Here is a 14,446-nt window from a genome sequence, read left to right on the forward strand (position 1 = left end):
TAAGTGAAAATTTAAAAATCTTATGTGGCACTATAAGTTTTAGAGTTTGAGTGTTGCATTGGAGATGCTCTAGATGTAGCTCACTCAAAGTTTTAACTGATGCTTTTAGTCAACGTCGTTATTTATTAGTGATGTTTGAAAGGTCGAGCCGCACGCATGGATGGGTTGACCCGGTTCCTTACTTGTCCCTGGTTGGGTCTCTATTTTAAGCCCAACGGACCAAGCTTGACAAAGTCCGGATTTGACCGTCTTTTTTTCCATTATTTTTTAAAAAAAATTATGAATTTTGAAAATATTTTAAAATCCATCTTTCAAAGTAATAGAAATCCTTAAGTTTAGGAGAAATTGAAAGTTTCCTTTCCAAAATAAATCATTTTTGTAGTTCAAAATTTAAATCATTTCAAAAAAGAAAATCTTTAAGTTTATGAACAATTTATTTAAAAAATCCTTAAATTTAAAATCTCAAATATGCGTAGAAATTGGTCATATTAAGATTTCTTTCCAATAATTTCCTAAATTCATTTAAGTAAAAATAATCATGCCCTAATTATTATTGTCAAAAAGTCATTTTCATAAGGTCGCGGCTTTGGGGAATAAAGAAAAGTCTCCGGGGCATAAAGACTTTGGTAGACCTCAGCAACAACTCTATTTTGGATCCAAATATTGACTTAGTTATCTTTTGCCCCTTTATCTTCATCTCCTCATTTTTTTTCTTTATCTTCCTCTCCGGGGCTCTCTTATCTTGCACTGTCTATCTCTCATGGTTTTCCTCGATCCATCTGTAATCTCTCTTGATTAAAGAATAAAAAACAACAATTTGTAGTTGTAGATCTCTTTAAGTAGATGACTTCTTTTACTGCTTTTATTCTTTAACCAATTGATTACTTTGATTAAGATCTACTTTTGGGCACTTACAAGGTCCTGCTGATTCGTGTGATAAAACCTCACACACATTATTTATGCTCCCATATTAATTGATACTTGGGTAGTTGCAATTAGAATACAACAAATTACAGAGAGATTGGGTTTTATTCAGATCTTTAGAGAGAGAGAGAGATCTACATGTTAAGGATTCTACTTAACATTTTGGATCTGTTTGAAGCTTACCAAGACAAGTTATTGATCTTACCCAACTCCAGTTATCATAGAACATCGAACCTCATTTACCAATTCATGTCCAAGACAAGTTTATAGAGAGAGATCTTACCCCACTAGAAATGACAACTCCAGTAACATCAGAAATTAGGGTTACATAAGTAAGCCAAGCTTCTCTCTGAACAGATAGTGAGAGAGAACGAAAGAGAGGGCCAGTAAGAGAGAGAAACAATGAAAGAGGAAGAGCCACAGATAGAGGGGAGGAGGGCAGCAGCATGAGACAGAGATAGAGGAAGATAAAAGGAGATGAAGAAAAAAAATGAGGAGATGAAGATAAAGGGGCAAAAGATAACTAAGTCAATATTTGGATCCAAAATAGAGTTGTTGCTGAGGTCAAATATTGTTGACCAAAGTCGTTATGCCCCGGAGACTTTTCTTTATTCCCCAAAGTCGCGGCCTTTTCATAAATCATTTCAAAAAAATGTTTCCTAAAACTTATTTATGTCAATCATGCGCTATTAATTGTGAGAAATTCTATTCATCCTTCCATTTTGGTCCCTCCAGCCCTCCGCTGATGTGGCGATATATTACGTGAGTGTGGAACAATTAGAGAGCGAATGATGAGAAAATTGAGGGAGTAGCCTTTGAGCGAAGAATAGAATTTTTATTAATTATTTCTCAAATCATTCCTAAACTTATTCAAGCAAATCATGCCTTATTAATTATTCCAAAAAAAATCCTAGAATATGGATTTATATTGCAGTTATTTTAGAATTTACTAGAAATTTTTCTTAAAAAAGGTTTAGATCTTCTCATTTTCTTTCAGTGAAAAATGGTTCTCTTTTCTCTTTTATATAAGGGGCGTTAGTAAGGTGCTGTTTGTTTTTTTATTTTTTCAGATCTGAAATCTGAATTGGATCTTATTTCGGATTTCAGATGTTTGATTTTTAGTTATAGAAAAACTGAAAAGTTAGCTGAATTTGTTCCATGTCTGAAAAAACTGAAAAGTGTTCCACATTTTTCAGACTTAAAAACAAGTCTGAAATATTGTCCCAATATCTGAAATGTATTGAATGACTCTTATGCCCTCATGAATTAGAATTTTTTTTCTCATTAAATATTTTACCACCACCACCAGTAGGCAACCACCACCACCACCAGTAGTACCCAACCACCACCACCACCAGTAGTACCCAACCACCACCACCAGTAGTACCCAACCACCATCACCACCAGTAGTACCCAACCACCACCACCACCACCAGTAGTACCCAACCACCACCACCACCACCACCAGTAGTACCCAACCACCACCACCACCACCAGTAGTACCCAACCACCACCACCACCAGTAGTACCCAACCACCACCACCACCAGTAGACAACCACCGCTAACAGTAGACAATCACCGCCAACAGTAGACAACCACGATCGTTAAGAGAGATCCCACTAACAGTAGAGTACCACCACCACCGACAATAGAGAACCACCACACCACGACCACCACCGACAACAGAGAACCACCACACCACGACCACCACCGACAACAGAGAACCACCACACCAGGACCACCACCGACAACAGAGAACCACCACACCACGACCACCACCGACTGAAAGATACCGGATCTTCAAGAGAGAGAGCGATTTAGAGAGTTGATTCTTCCATTAGAGAGAGAGAGAGAGAGGGGGCGAATGAAAGAGAGGTCGGATCTTCCATTAGAGAGAGAGAGCGTCTGAGAGAAATCTTCCATGAGAGATACAGTAGAGAAAGAGAAAGGGAGGATTAGGGTTCTTTATTTGTTCTAGAATGATGAGAGAGACAGTAGAGAAAGAGGGGATTAGGGTTTTTTTATTTGTTTTGGACTGATGAGAGAGACAATAGAGAAGGAAAACGAGAGGATTAGGGATTTTTATTTGTTTTGGTTAATAGGGGTTTTATTTGTTTTGGTTAATAGGGTTTTTTATTAAGAGAGAAGTATAAGAAATAAAATTAGGTGTTTTTGTCCAATAAGGGGTATAAATGTCAATATTTTAATTCAGACCTCTTGGTTCAGATTTAGAAAACAAACATCAAACTTGCATATCAATTCAGCCAATTCAGATTCAGCCAATTCAGTTCAGACAATTCAGATTCAGCCAATTCAGATTCAGACATAAATAAAAAAACAAACAACACCTAAGTGCCCTTGTTTTTTTTTTACTGAGATGGACTCCAATTATATGGGGTCTAAACAGTGATTTCAAATTTTAAGTCCAAATATCAAATTTGGTCAAATTAAATATTGGACCAGATCCGACGGTTCAATTTTGGGTTGGTTCTCTATAAATAGGGGACCAGCCCATATACACTCTACAGTACGCTCATTTCTTCCTTTTTTTTTTTCTCATTCCTCTCATTTTTCTCAATTTAAGATAAAAAAGAATGAGAAACTCAAAATTAAAATTTGAATTGAAATTGAAATCTAATTGAAAAATAATATAAATAAAGTTCACTTCCGGACATCCACAAGATCACATACGTTTTTTGCACACGCACAAAATATCACACATGTCTTCCATATACACAAATATTTTCGACCTAAACCTCTCATAGTTAGAGTTGATTTTATTTTTGTAGAGCCCTTTCATTTATTATAATAAAAATGAGTTGATTATAGGCCTAAATCTCTCATCGTTGGACTTGCTCTTATGCACACTTTTTCGCTTCGCGCTCCACGGGCTTGGCTAAATTGGTGTTGGGCTTGAACAACACGTATTGCGCCTAATCCAAGGTACACAAGAAGTGCCTAAGAGTGAAAATGGCTTTAATAAAAAAAATGAGGGGCGCTTTTAGAGGTACCTTTCATTTAATACTAAATCTAGGAAACAAAATAGTAGTAAATAGCAATTAAACCGATTGCCAACAACTCTGATTTCGACGCAACGGAAATTGAAAAAAAAGAGTAAAACTTGATTGAACAACTAAAAAAATAAAGGAAAATGCGATAAACTTTGATAAACTTGGTTAATAATCTTTAAAATTTGAATACCAAGGACATATCTTACTTCTTTTTATAGGGACTTAGACACTTCTAGATAGACTCAAACTATGATTCCTAAATAGCAAAGATACTCAAACATAGAAAGATAAATTCAAACTAGGAATCTTAAAGTATCAAAAATACTCAAACATAGTAACTTACAAACCTAGACTTAATAGGAAATAATCAAACATAGAAACTATATATGAGCCTAAAAGGTGTCCCTAAAAGGTCTATACCCGCAAGTATACGGGGGTCAAGTAATAAAACCCGTCAAGACCGGGGTCGATCCGCATAGACTAAGTCAAACTTATTCTTAATCCTAGAGGTCAAGGGTTCGAAACACCTTGAACAATTCAAAAAAAAAAAAAAAATGACAGTTTAATAATATAAAACGGTAACAGTGTCACTTATGTATAGGGGTGGGAAAACGGTCCGGGAACCCGATACCCGCCCCGATCCGCCCGGACCGTTTCTGCCCGAAACCCGACTGCTGCCCGAGCCGGGCATACCCGACCCGATGACTCGGGCTATATGGGCCGGGATTCGGACATGTCCTCATATCCGAGTCCCGGCCCGAAATACCCGCCCGAAACCCGTCTGTGAAGATCCGCCCGAAACCCGTCCGTGAAGATCCGCCCGCTACCCGAATGTTGCTACCCGAGCACCCCTCTAATCCACATATCACCAACAGAAATTTATATGTTCCAAAGGTGTGGGACTAAAGAGCTTGAGCTATTTAAAATTTTAGCTTTTACCAAGCCTTGGTTTGTGAAGCAAATGAAGAGGTAGATATAACCCCTCCTCTTACTTCTTTTACTTTAATCTTAACAAGGTGGGACTAAAAGCATGTCTTCAAAAGCAAAGGAGAGGGTTATATATAACTTCTCTCCTTGCTTCTTTTATCTCTAACTCAAAGGTGTGGGACTAAAAGTTAAAGCTTGTTTAAAATTTGTTGTGTAAAGTTGGCCTTCTTGTGACCTTGACTAACTATGGGACATAGTCAATAGTAATTGACTACATCAAAAATGTCTATGAGTCAAGATAATAAATATAGATAATAAGATGTTACTTGCATGCATGAAAATTGAAAAATGAACTTTATTACTTTGACTACTTCTGTGATAATCTTTCAAATAGTATATAATCAAATTCTAAAAGAAAAATAAGTTACAAGTCTAAAGACTGTTACAAAAAGGAAAAGGAAAAAGATAGGTGAAAAAACTAAATAAGTTTCTTTTTTTCGAAGAAGCTTTTCAAATGCCATAACTGCAGACCTGCAACTGATAAGCAGATGAAGAGAGAAAGGAAACTCAACCAGGCCATTCTGGTAGTGGTTGTCTTGTTCAGCTCCTGCATTTCTTCCTCCCTGAACCACCACAACAGAAAACAAGCAAAAGACGGCAAACCGGTAAGTCCATGAGGAACACATTGTGGCCTGGTAGTTCGAAAATTGAAGCCCTGGGTTCGGGGTTCTTTTTGTTTTTTTTTACTAGAACGGATGGAAATTCCATCGAATGGAATCTATATCTGATTAGGGAAATGGTCTTGGGGTCTCGATTTTTTTAGTTTGTTAAGGTCACATGGTCTAGCAGGCTCTAGCTCTAGTTAACTATCATCCATTTTTTTCTTTGTGTTCTCCTTTTCGTTCCATAATCGAATTTTTCACTATGGGGTTCTTATTACTTGAAATAAAAGATGGATCTCTATTGTTTATCACATTTACATACCTTTCTCGAAGATAAAACATCTCCTCGTGAATAGATCGGACGGTATCCTCTAGTTTTTTCAACTCTTGTTCCATGTACTGTAAAAGAAAATTATAGATGAGTTAATAAGATTCACATCCCAAACTAATTCAGAAACCAAAATTGAAAGAATTATCAAAGATTACTTCTATCAAATTAGGATTAATCAAGTCTTAAACAGACAACAAATCGTTTCATTTGGGTTTATTCCTCTTATCATCTTCACCTCCCATACCAATATATTACGACAAGAATGACATTTGAACACTATTACTTTGATACCATGAACTCTCATGATCTCATTGAAAAATAAGACCACCTCAAGTAGTTTTACGGAAACAGGCAACCATGTCACCACTTTCCTGCTTTCCCCAAGCACTAGAAGAAAACACATCTTTCATGAAGGGGCATCAGGAAATGTTGATTAAAGTTCGATAAAACTTGCAATGACAGTAGTAAAATGAACCAAACTAGTTGTAGCAATACTAGAGTCTAAAGAAACTAATAGCCACCCAAAACTTTGAATCAAGTATTGAGTTAGATTCATAGAAAACAAACAGAAAAAAATTGTTTTCGAGTTTATCTTACTATCATCTTCAATACTTTAATGATTGCACAAAATAAATGTATATGAATTGAATAAAATATAACTGTACAAAGGGAAGAGATCCTAAAAACTTCATGAATTGAATTCTGGAGAGTCAACACTTGATTTTTCGGCAATAAAGCTAGGGTTTCTACCAGCATAACACAATCTAAACTGATAAATCAATTATTATTAAGTAACTCTATGGAATTATGAGAAATAAAAAATGGATCGATTACTTACATCAACTTGTCCTTTCTTAGCAACATTAGGCCAATCTTTAGCAGCATAACCCATTTTCCAATTGAAGTCAACAGTTATTGTAACTGGTTCTTTTTGCTCAGGTGACCAAAAACAAGCCATATAATCACCTGTCTCTGCAGCAGTAAATGCAAAATGCCCTGATTCAACATGATCTCCAGAATGAAAAGTGTTCCCATTAGCAGAAGTAACCTAATTTTACACAGCAAACAAAACCCCATCAGAATTAAACCCAAAAAAACCCTATCAGAATTGTTCTATACAAATCTGAAATCTGAGAAATTTACACATAAAAAAATCATGACCCCCATAAAAACCCCAGAATTGCTTTATACAAATACGAAATTGGGAATGAATTAGTTAACTAGAAGCATAAAATAACCTAATTTTACACTCAAAGTTGCACCGGACAAAAACCCAGAATTGTTTTACACAAATCTGAAAGTGGGAAAAAATTGGAGTCAAAAGAATAGGCTTCAATTAATTAAACAGTTCCTCTGATATACAAGCTTTCATGCTTTTGTTGAAACAATGATGTATAGAGGTGTGAGAATAAGTAGTTTAGAAGATGAGAGAAGATGAGAGGTGTGGGACTAAATAGACGAATGGAGGTAAAAAAAGCGGTCTTCAATTATTGTTTGTGATGGATTATGTTTTAGTCCCACACCTTTGAGACAAAAGAAACACTACTTGGAAAAAAGTTATATATATCCATCTTCCCAACCATCTCAAACATCTCTCTCACTTTCCTCACACAAGGAGATTGAGTATTAGAGTAATTATTAATTATTATTATTTCATAAAATAATTATTTTATTGTTTTATAAAGATTCTTATCTTTTAATATTTTTAATTCAAATATTTTTATTCAAATTACCCGAGCCCGTCCGGCCCGAGCCCGTTGGAACCCGCTCGGGCAGGCGGGCTCGGGCGGGCTACGGGCTCGATTAAAGAGACATATGTCCGGCCCGATCCGCCCGCCAACCACACTCGGGCTAGTACTACTCATGCCCGATCCGCCCGAGCCCGACTATATATTGCCCGAGCCCGTCCGAAACCGCCCGATTCCCACCCCTACTTATGTAAAAGGTTAAATATACCATTTTGACTAGATAATGGCAAGAATCTTGGACAACATAAGGGTAAATATGTCATTTGGTACTATAAGAGGATATGAATGTCATTGACAACACAAGGGTAAAATGTCATTTTGATGTTATATTAGGGTAAAAAAATGTTATTTGACAATAGAAGGGTAAACATGTCATTTAGTACTATATGGGGTTAAAAATGTCACCTGCCAACATATTTGTAAAAGTGTATTTTGCTAATATGGATGGGTAAAAATGTCATTTTGATCGTATATATAAAGATACATATGTTTTTATATTGACTATGATAGTCATTATAAAGGCATTGATACATCAATACAATGTGATAAGCGCGATAATTACTGAATTTCGAACTTACAGAAACTACGGGCTTAAAAGCCAACGAAACTACTGGTATTCTCAACGAAACTACTAACCTAAAGTCTACCTAACTATTTTATTTATATCCAAGTTCAATAATCCTAGATTTCACTTCCATGAGATCGAACCTGAGAATCTCGTATTACGGAGTTGATGCACTACCAACTGAACTACCAATTTTGGCTATGAAGATAAATATGAGGTCTCAAATATTCAAATATCTTGAAACATTATTATTTTTTTTCTGTTCTCGACATTCCATGAAAACTAGTTCTAAGGGGGAGCAACGAATTAAAAATAGAGTATTTCATGGAAACAAATTCTTTAGGAATTAAAGCTATAGAAATATACTTTCCACGACAACTCTTTTATTTCCATGGATATAGGTGACAAACACAACCTAAGTTATTTTGACCCAGACGACATTTTTATTGTAACTACATGGTATTAATAGATCATAAATATATGCTACGTTGCTTGGTAGATTCTGAAGGGGAGCAAAGAATTAAAAATAGAGTATTTCATGGAAATTGAGTTTTTAGGAATTAAAGCTATGGAAATATACTTTTCACGGCAACTCTTTTATTTTCATGGATACGGGTGACAAACACAACCCAAAGGTCCTAAACTATTTCGACTCCGACGACACTTGTTCTTTTTTTTTTTTGTTGAAAGGACGACACTTGTTCTTATTGTAATTATGAAGGTATTAATAGATCATGAATATACGGTATGTTGTTTGGTAGATTTACGTCATATCTCTTGCTGACGGTATCATAAAAACTCCGACTCGCTTTTAAACAATTTAACGCATTTATCGGATAATTATCTAAACTTTCACACTCAAGTACACTCAAAGTTACGTTATCTATTTTCTTATTTCCATCCAAGTCTTGCACATTTGGAGATCCTTAAATATGCCGATAACAAAGCTCTACTCACATTGTCTGATAATGATTTAGCGGTTCATAGGTTGTCTAATCATATTTTCCCATTCAAAGTTGATTGTGTTTTAAAAGTTAAGGAAATCATATCGGGGCCTTCTCGTTTTCATGCTTCTAAGTTGACTATGTTTTAAAGGTAAAAATGTCGATCAAGATTCTGTCATTATTCTTGGGCATAATAAAATCAAAATTTAAAGAAAAATACTTATAACCTTAACAAGTGGGATTGTGTGTGATCACTAAGATTTCATTGTCATGATTTATTACTATAAATAATTTCTATTTCAAGTATGTTAGTAAAATCTGACTCATCAAAATGAATTAATTCAAAATCACAATAACCCCACCTAAGTTTTCTAGAAAAGATACATACTTCAGGCATCTATATATCGTATAGTGACCAAGAAGAAATAAAAACACATTTGTTCTGGTTATCATTTGTAACTCAATCCCTTTGTGTTCGACTCTCTCTCAGTCTCTCTGTATCGCTCCTTCTGTACTTCATCTTCTTTAGCGGAACCCCAAGGTACGTATTTTTTTTAGATGTGCCCTAAGAGTAAATCATTTTTGTGTTTTTACATAAGGTTTATTAAAAAAAATCATGTTTCTTTGTGTAAATATTTTTTTGATGAGAGGTTCTGTAACCTTGATAGGTTTTGCTAATTGGAAGAAGATACAATTTAGGATCTAAAATATTATAAAGGCTTTTAAACTTTTCATCTTTTCTTTACCCTAAATATCAACTTACTTGTCAAGAAATTGTCTCGTTAAAATTTGTTTATTTTTTTAGCCGACAACCCTTGGTTGGAGTGGTAAGAGGTTAAGTTTTCTATCCTAAAAGTCAAGGGTTCGAGACATACTGACAATACGAAAAAGAGATTGTCTTGTTAAAATTTGTTATAGGCTCTTCTTCCAATACAAATCATAATATCACGAACTTGGCTTCAAAATACTCAAGAATTAAGGGTTCTTAGAATAGTCCCATCTTGATTTACAGATTAAACTAAGACAGATTAATTTATCCCAACATAAACCTATTATGGTCACGACAAAATAAGTCCTTTATATTGTGGGATACAAATATGTAAGAGACATGCTATTTTCAACCTAAAAAAACAAAACTAAAAGAAACCCTAAAGCAGTTGAAATTCACAAATTGTATTATCAAAATACTCCATCAATATTCATAAAGATAAGACAAATCAAAATACTCATACACTAGTCAAAATATAAGACAATTTTGCTCATCAACAAAGTAATTCTATCTTAAACACAAATCAAGTAGTCTTATCTTTGTGTAAAATATTTTTCTATCCCAATATACCCCAATTCAGTTGCCCACCATTCCAGTTCTGCTAATGATTTTATGCAAGAAGATTGGGGACCCTTTTGAATTGGTACGACTTAAGAAACCTCCGACTTATCTCTTTTTTCTTTTGAAGAAAAACAATCCAAATCATTATTGTTTTAGAGAGGTCGAATGGGTCATCAATCTGTTAGTTCTATCTCTATTTCCTGGTCATAGCAAAGCTATGACTAGCCTCTATATAAGATGCAAAAAAGAAACATTTGGATAACAAAAGAAGAACGATTAATATAGTCAATAACCATCTCTTACGTAAAAACGTTGTATTTAACTATTTATGACATTTAATTACTCAAATAGAATAAAAAGAACATGGAAACTGTTCAATACACGACCTAGTTATAAAGCATAGCAGTTGGAACTGCCAAGCCGTACAATATCAGTAACAGTCTAGCGAGTTGAACATGCACAACTTTATAATTAATGTTAAATTCTTGATGGAACAAATCTTTTGAGTGTTTACTTGTTTTGGTGTTGTTGCTTTTTGATAATATATAGAATGTACAAGTTTATTATCGTGTTTCAACAAAAACTATGGTCGAAGAACTAAAATTGTAGAGGAAGAAGTTTTTGGTTGCACATGGAATCTAGCTAGTAAAATAGTGTTTAGTTAGCGGATCTTGTTATTTAATAAAAGAATAGGTTTAAATAACATAAAAATCATCCCTAAAATCACGCATTAAAACAAAGAAATAACCAATAACAAGTTAGGGTTTGATTGCTATAACTAAAGATAATCTTAGAGTCTGATTAAAATCTCAACTCATCATTTAAATGTGGTATGAAAGTGCCTAAACTTACAATACTAGTAGAAGTAGGGCACTTGCAACAAAAGGAAGCAGAAGTAGGGCGAGTTTTGTTTTTTGTCGAGAGAGGAGTAGGGCAAGTTGATCACACACAATTATTCTGTAACATATATTGAATTGTGTAGTGAAAACATTTGGTGATAGTATTCTTTGTCAGTATACAACTATATATTTCTAGAGAAATTATATTCATCCCTCTATTTTATCCCTCTTCCAGCCCTCCGCAGATGTGGCAACATATCACTTGAGTGTGAAGCATTTGGAGAGAAAATTGTGAGAAAATATACTCCAGTGATATATTGCCACATCGGTGGAGGGCTGGGGAGGGACCAAAATGGAGGGATGAATATAATTTCTCATATTTCTATGGTTTTACTCAGTTATGCTTTCTTATCTAGTAGCCAGCTAAATAAATTGTCCTAAACTTTCTTTCTACCACTTTGAAGATCCTATCTTCTTGTGAAGTGTAATGTTCCGAAAAGAAGTACTCCACAACACTTGGTCATTCTATTGTTTTTAGAAACATTAAATCTTTCCACCCTCTCTAGCTTCTTTCTTTTGGCAAGGAGTCAAGGAGTTGAAGATTCTTTATTTCTTTTTTTCGTTTCTTGTTTTTTCTTCCTTCTCTCCATCACGTCTAGCCAAATTTTTGTTATTCCTTCTCTCTATCACTTCTCTTATTTATCTTCTCTAAATCTCCAACTCTTACTACTCTTGTTTCTCTAAATTCAGAAACAAAATTAGAGAGATAAAAGAGGGAAAAACATTCTAAACCCTAGAAACCATCAAACAAAAATTCATGAAACTCTTAATACATCTTCCATAGAACGTCTAAAACAATTTTCTTCATCAATTAATCATTTTCAAGAGAGGTAAACACATTCTAAATCCTAGAAATCGAATAATTTTGAGCTTTAAAACATATTTTTCATCACTTTTAAACATATTAGGCTTGTTTTCTACGTTTTTAAAGTTTAGTGATTAGAATAAAACGCAACTTTGGAGAAGTAATGAAGAAAAGAAGAAACACTTCGAAGGAGTTTAGGGTTTATAGCAACAAATAGAAATAAAAAAAAAAAGTCAATCTCAGTTGATCAATTTTATAGAAAAAAATTATTCCCCGGAAATTTTTCTTTATTCCCCAAAGCGACGGTCTAGATATATATATATCAAAGTCATAAGATAAGTTAATCCCACTCAAAATATTAATTGACGTTTTTAGTTAGGCCACGACTTTGGGGAACGGACAATAATTTTTTTCCTATAAAATTGGTCAACTGAGATTGATTTTTTTATTTCTATTTGTTGTTATATAACTTCTAATTTTGGGAGTTAAAAAAATTTAAATCGTTGGAAGATCCCATAAAAAAATTTAGAAGGAATTTTTACAAACTTAAACAAAACATTTCTAGGGATCTAAACCCTAAACTCCTTCAAGTGTTTCTTCTTTTCTTCATCTTCCTGTCCAAAGCTTTCTTTTCTTCTAATCACTAAATCCTAAAAATATGGAGATTAAACCTAATACTTTTAGAAGTAATAAAAAATACATTTTAGGACTCAAAATTAACTGATTTTTGGGGTTTAGAATGTGTTTACCTCTCTTGGAGACAGGGGCGGACCCACGTTGGGACTCGTGGGATCACGTGCCCCCATGGGTCCCAAATTGATTTACTATTGGGAACAATGGTACTCTATTAAATAAAAAAACCCACTAGATTATCATGAAAGAATGCTTAGCATGATGGTAGTCTTCCAAGTTGTACGCTCACCAAGTCCCAAGTTCGACTCCCTGGCCATTCATTTTCGTTTTCTTAATTGTTAATTCGTATATGCCCCCTAGCTTTTACTTAAATATCCTATTAGCCCTACATTTCTCTAGTTTGACCCCCCTATTTAGGGGTGGCAATTTGGTCCGAACCGGCGGGTTTTTCCCCGAATCCGCCCCTAATGGAACGGGTTTTACCGCCCCGTTTATTAAATGGGACGGTAATAGTATGAAGATAAAACCATTTACCGGGTTCGGGGCGGGTTTGGGATTAGGTAGTAAAACCCGCCCCGCCCCGATTAAATATGTTATGTTATTATATATACAATAGGTTTCTAAAACTTTTTATCTTATATCATTAATTTAACTATTTTATATTTTATATTATGTAATAAGTTATAGTGTTTACAGTTGATAAAACCAAATGTTAAAACTTTTGTTTATAATATTTATATTATTTTGATTAATCTAACTTATTTGAAATAAAAATATGAAATATATGTTTAAATCCGACCCGCCCCGCACCGTTTCATGTTAAACGGGGCGGGGCGGAGCAGGTCGGTAATGGTTAAGTAATTTCTAGTCGGAACGGGTATGGTAATTAAATACCCACCCCGATTAACTATTGGGACGGGAATGGTAAAACCCGTTTATTAACGGGGCGGACTTGGGAAAGAGGTAACCCGTCCCAAACCCGCCCCGTTGACATCCCTACCCCTATTAACATATTAGTTTATCTTTTAGCCTTTTTTCTTTGTAAATTGGTGTTGACTCCACTAAACGAGTAAACGTCGTTAGAGCGATTTTTCTCCATATCATTCTTATGTCTTTTTTTATTTCATTTTCATATATGTGTTTGTATGTTATTTTTTTAAACGAGCAAACGTTGTTAGAGCTATTTTTCTGTATCATTCTTATGTATTCTTTTTATTTAATTTTCATATATACATATATATATGTGTGTGTGTGTGCGCGCGATTTTTTTACCATTTTTAAAAATGAGTATGCCCTGTCTACTTCTTTACCTTTTTATATTGTTGAAATGTGTATAAAAATATTTATTTATATTGGTTACAGTCAACACAACTCGTAAATTAATAGTGGTTAAATTGACTTAGAAATCACTCGCTCAGACTTAACATTAAGATTTTTAGACAATTTATAATTTATTATAACTAAAAGTGCCCCCACAAAGTAGTTTTTCTGGGTCCGCCACTGCTTGGAGTTGGAGAGGATTAATGTATGAAGAAACTTGTTTTGGACGTCCCATAGAAGATGTATTAAGAGTTTCAAGAGGTTTTGTTTGATGATTTTTAGGATTTAGAAAACAGTTAAATTTGAACCCTAAAACATATTTTTGATCACTTCTAAACATATTAGG

The 14,446-nt window shown here is 34.4% G+C and overlaps 1 protein-coding gene across 3 annotated transcripts; it reads right to left on the bottom strand.

Annotated features, from left to right (window-relative positions):
- Nucleotides 1-5,204: 5,204 nt before the first annotated feature.
- On the bottom strand, nt 5,205-7,466 carry LOC147551657 (transmembrane emp24 domain-containing protein p24delta8-like). 3 transcript variants are annotated; one of them, XM_086671863.1, is made up of 4 exons: nt 7,105-7,466; nt 6,695-6,904; nt 5,848-5,924; nt 5,205-5,486 (listed from the first exon to the last, which is right to left on the bottom strand). In XM_086671863.1, exons 2-4 carry the CDS (start codon nt 6,812-6,814, stop codon nt 5,342-5,344), a joined length of 342 nt encoding a protein of 113 aa, XP_086527989.1. In that variant the 5' UTR covers nt 6,815-6,904; nt 7,105-7,466; the 3' UTR covers nt 5,205-5,341. The 3 variants fall into 3 exon arrangements, with proteins under 3 accessions (XP_086527989.1, XP_086527988.1, XP_086527987.1); XM_086671862.1 differs by having other exon boundaries at nt 7,095-7,388; XM_086671861.1 differs by having other exon boundaries at nt 6,695-7,388.
- Nucleotides 7,467-14,446: the final 6,980 nt, after the last annotated feature.

Source organism: Eschscholzia californica, unplaced genomic scaffold (assembly GCF_041429995.1).
Source record: "Eschscholzia californica isolate CP2 unplaced genomic scaffold, dmEscCali1.0.p SCAF_3, whole genome shotgun sequence".
Classification (NCBI taxonomy): Eukaryota; Viridiplantae; Streptophyta; class Magnoliopsida; order Ranunculales; family Papaveraceae; genus Eschscholzia; species Eschscholzia californica.

What these genes read in the sequence shown, in the direction of transcription:
- LOC147551657 (XM_086671863.1), bottom strand. Translation starts at nt 6,814, where the DNA reads ATGGCTTGTTTTTGGTCACCTGAGCAAAAAGAACCAGTTACAATAACT. An exon ending in CTAAGAAAGGACAAGTTGAT is followed by an intron (nt 5,925 to 6,694) that starts GTAAGTAATCGA and finishes TTTCTTTTACAG; the next exon opens with TACATGGAACAAGAGTTGAA. An exon ending in ATGTTTTATCTTCGAGAAAG is followed by an intron (nt 5,487 to 5,847) that starts GTATGTAAATGT and finishes GTGGTGGTTCAG; the next exon opens with GGAGGAAGAAATGCAGGAGC.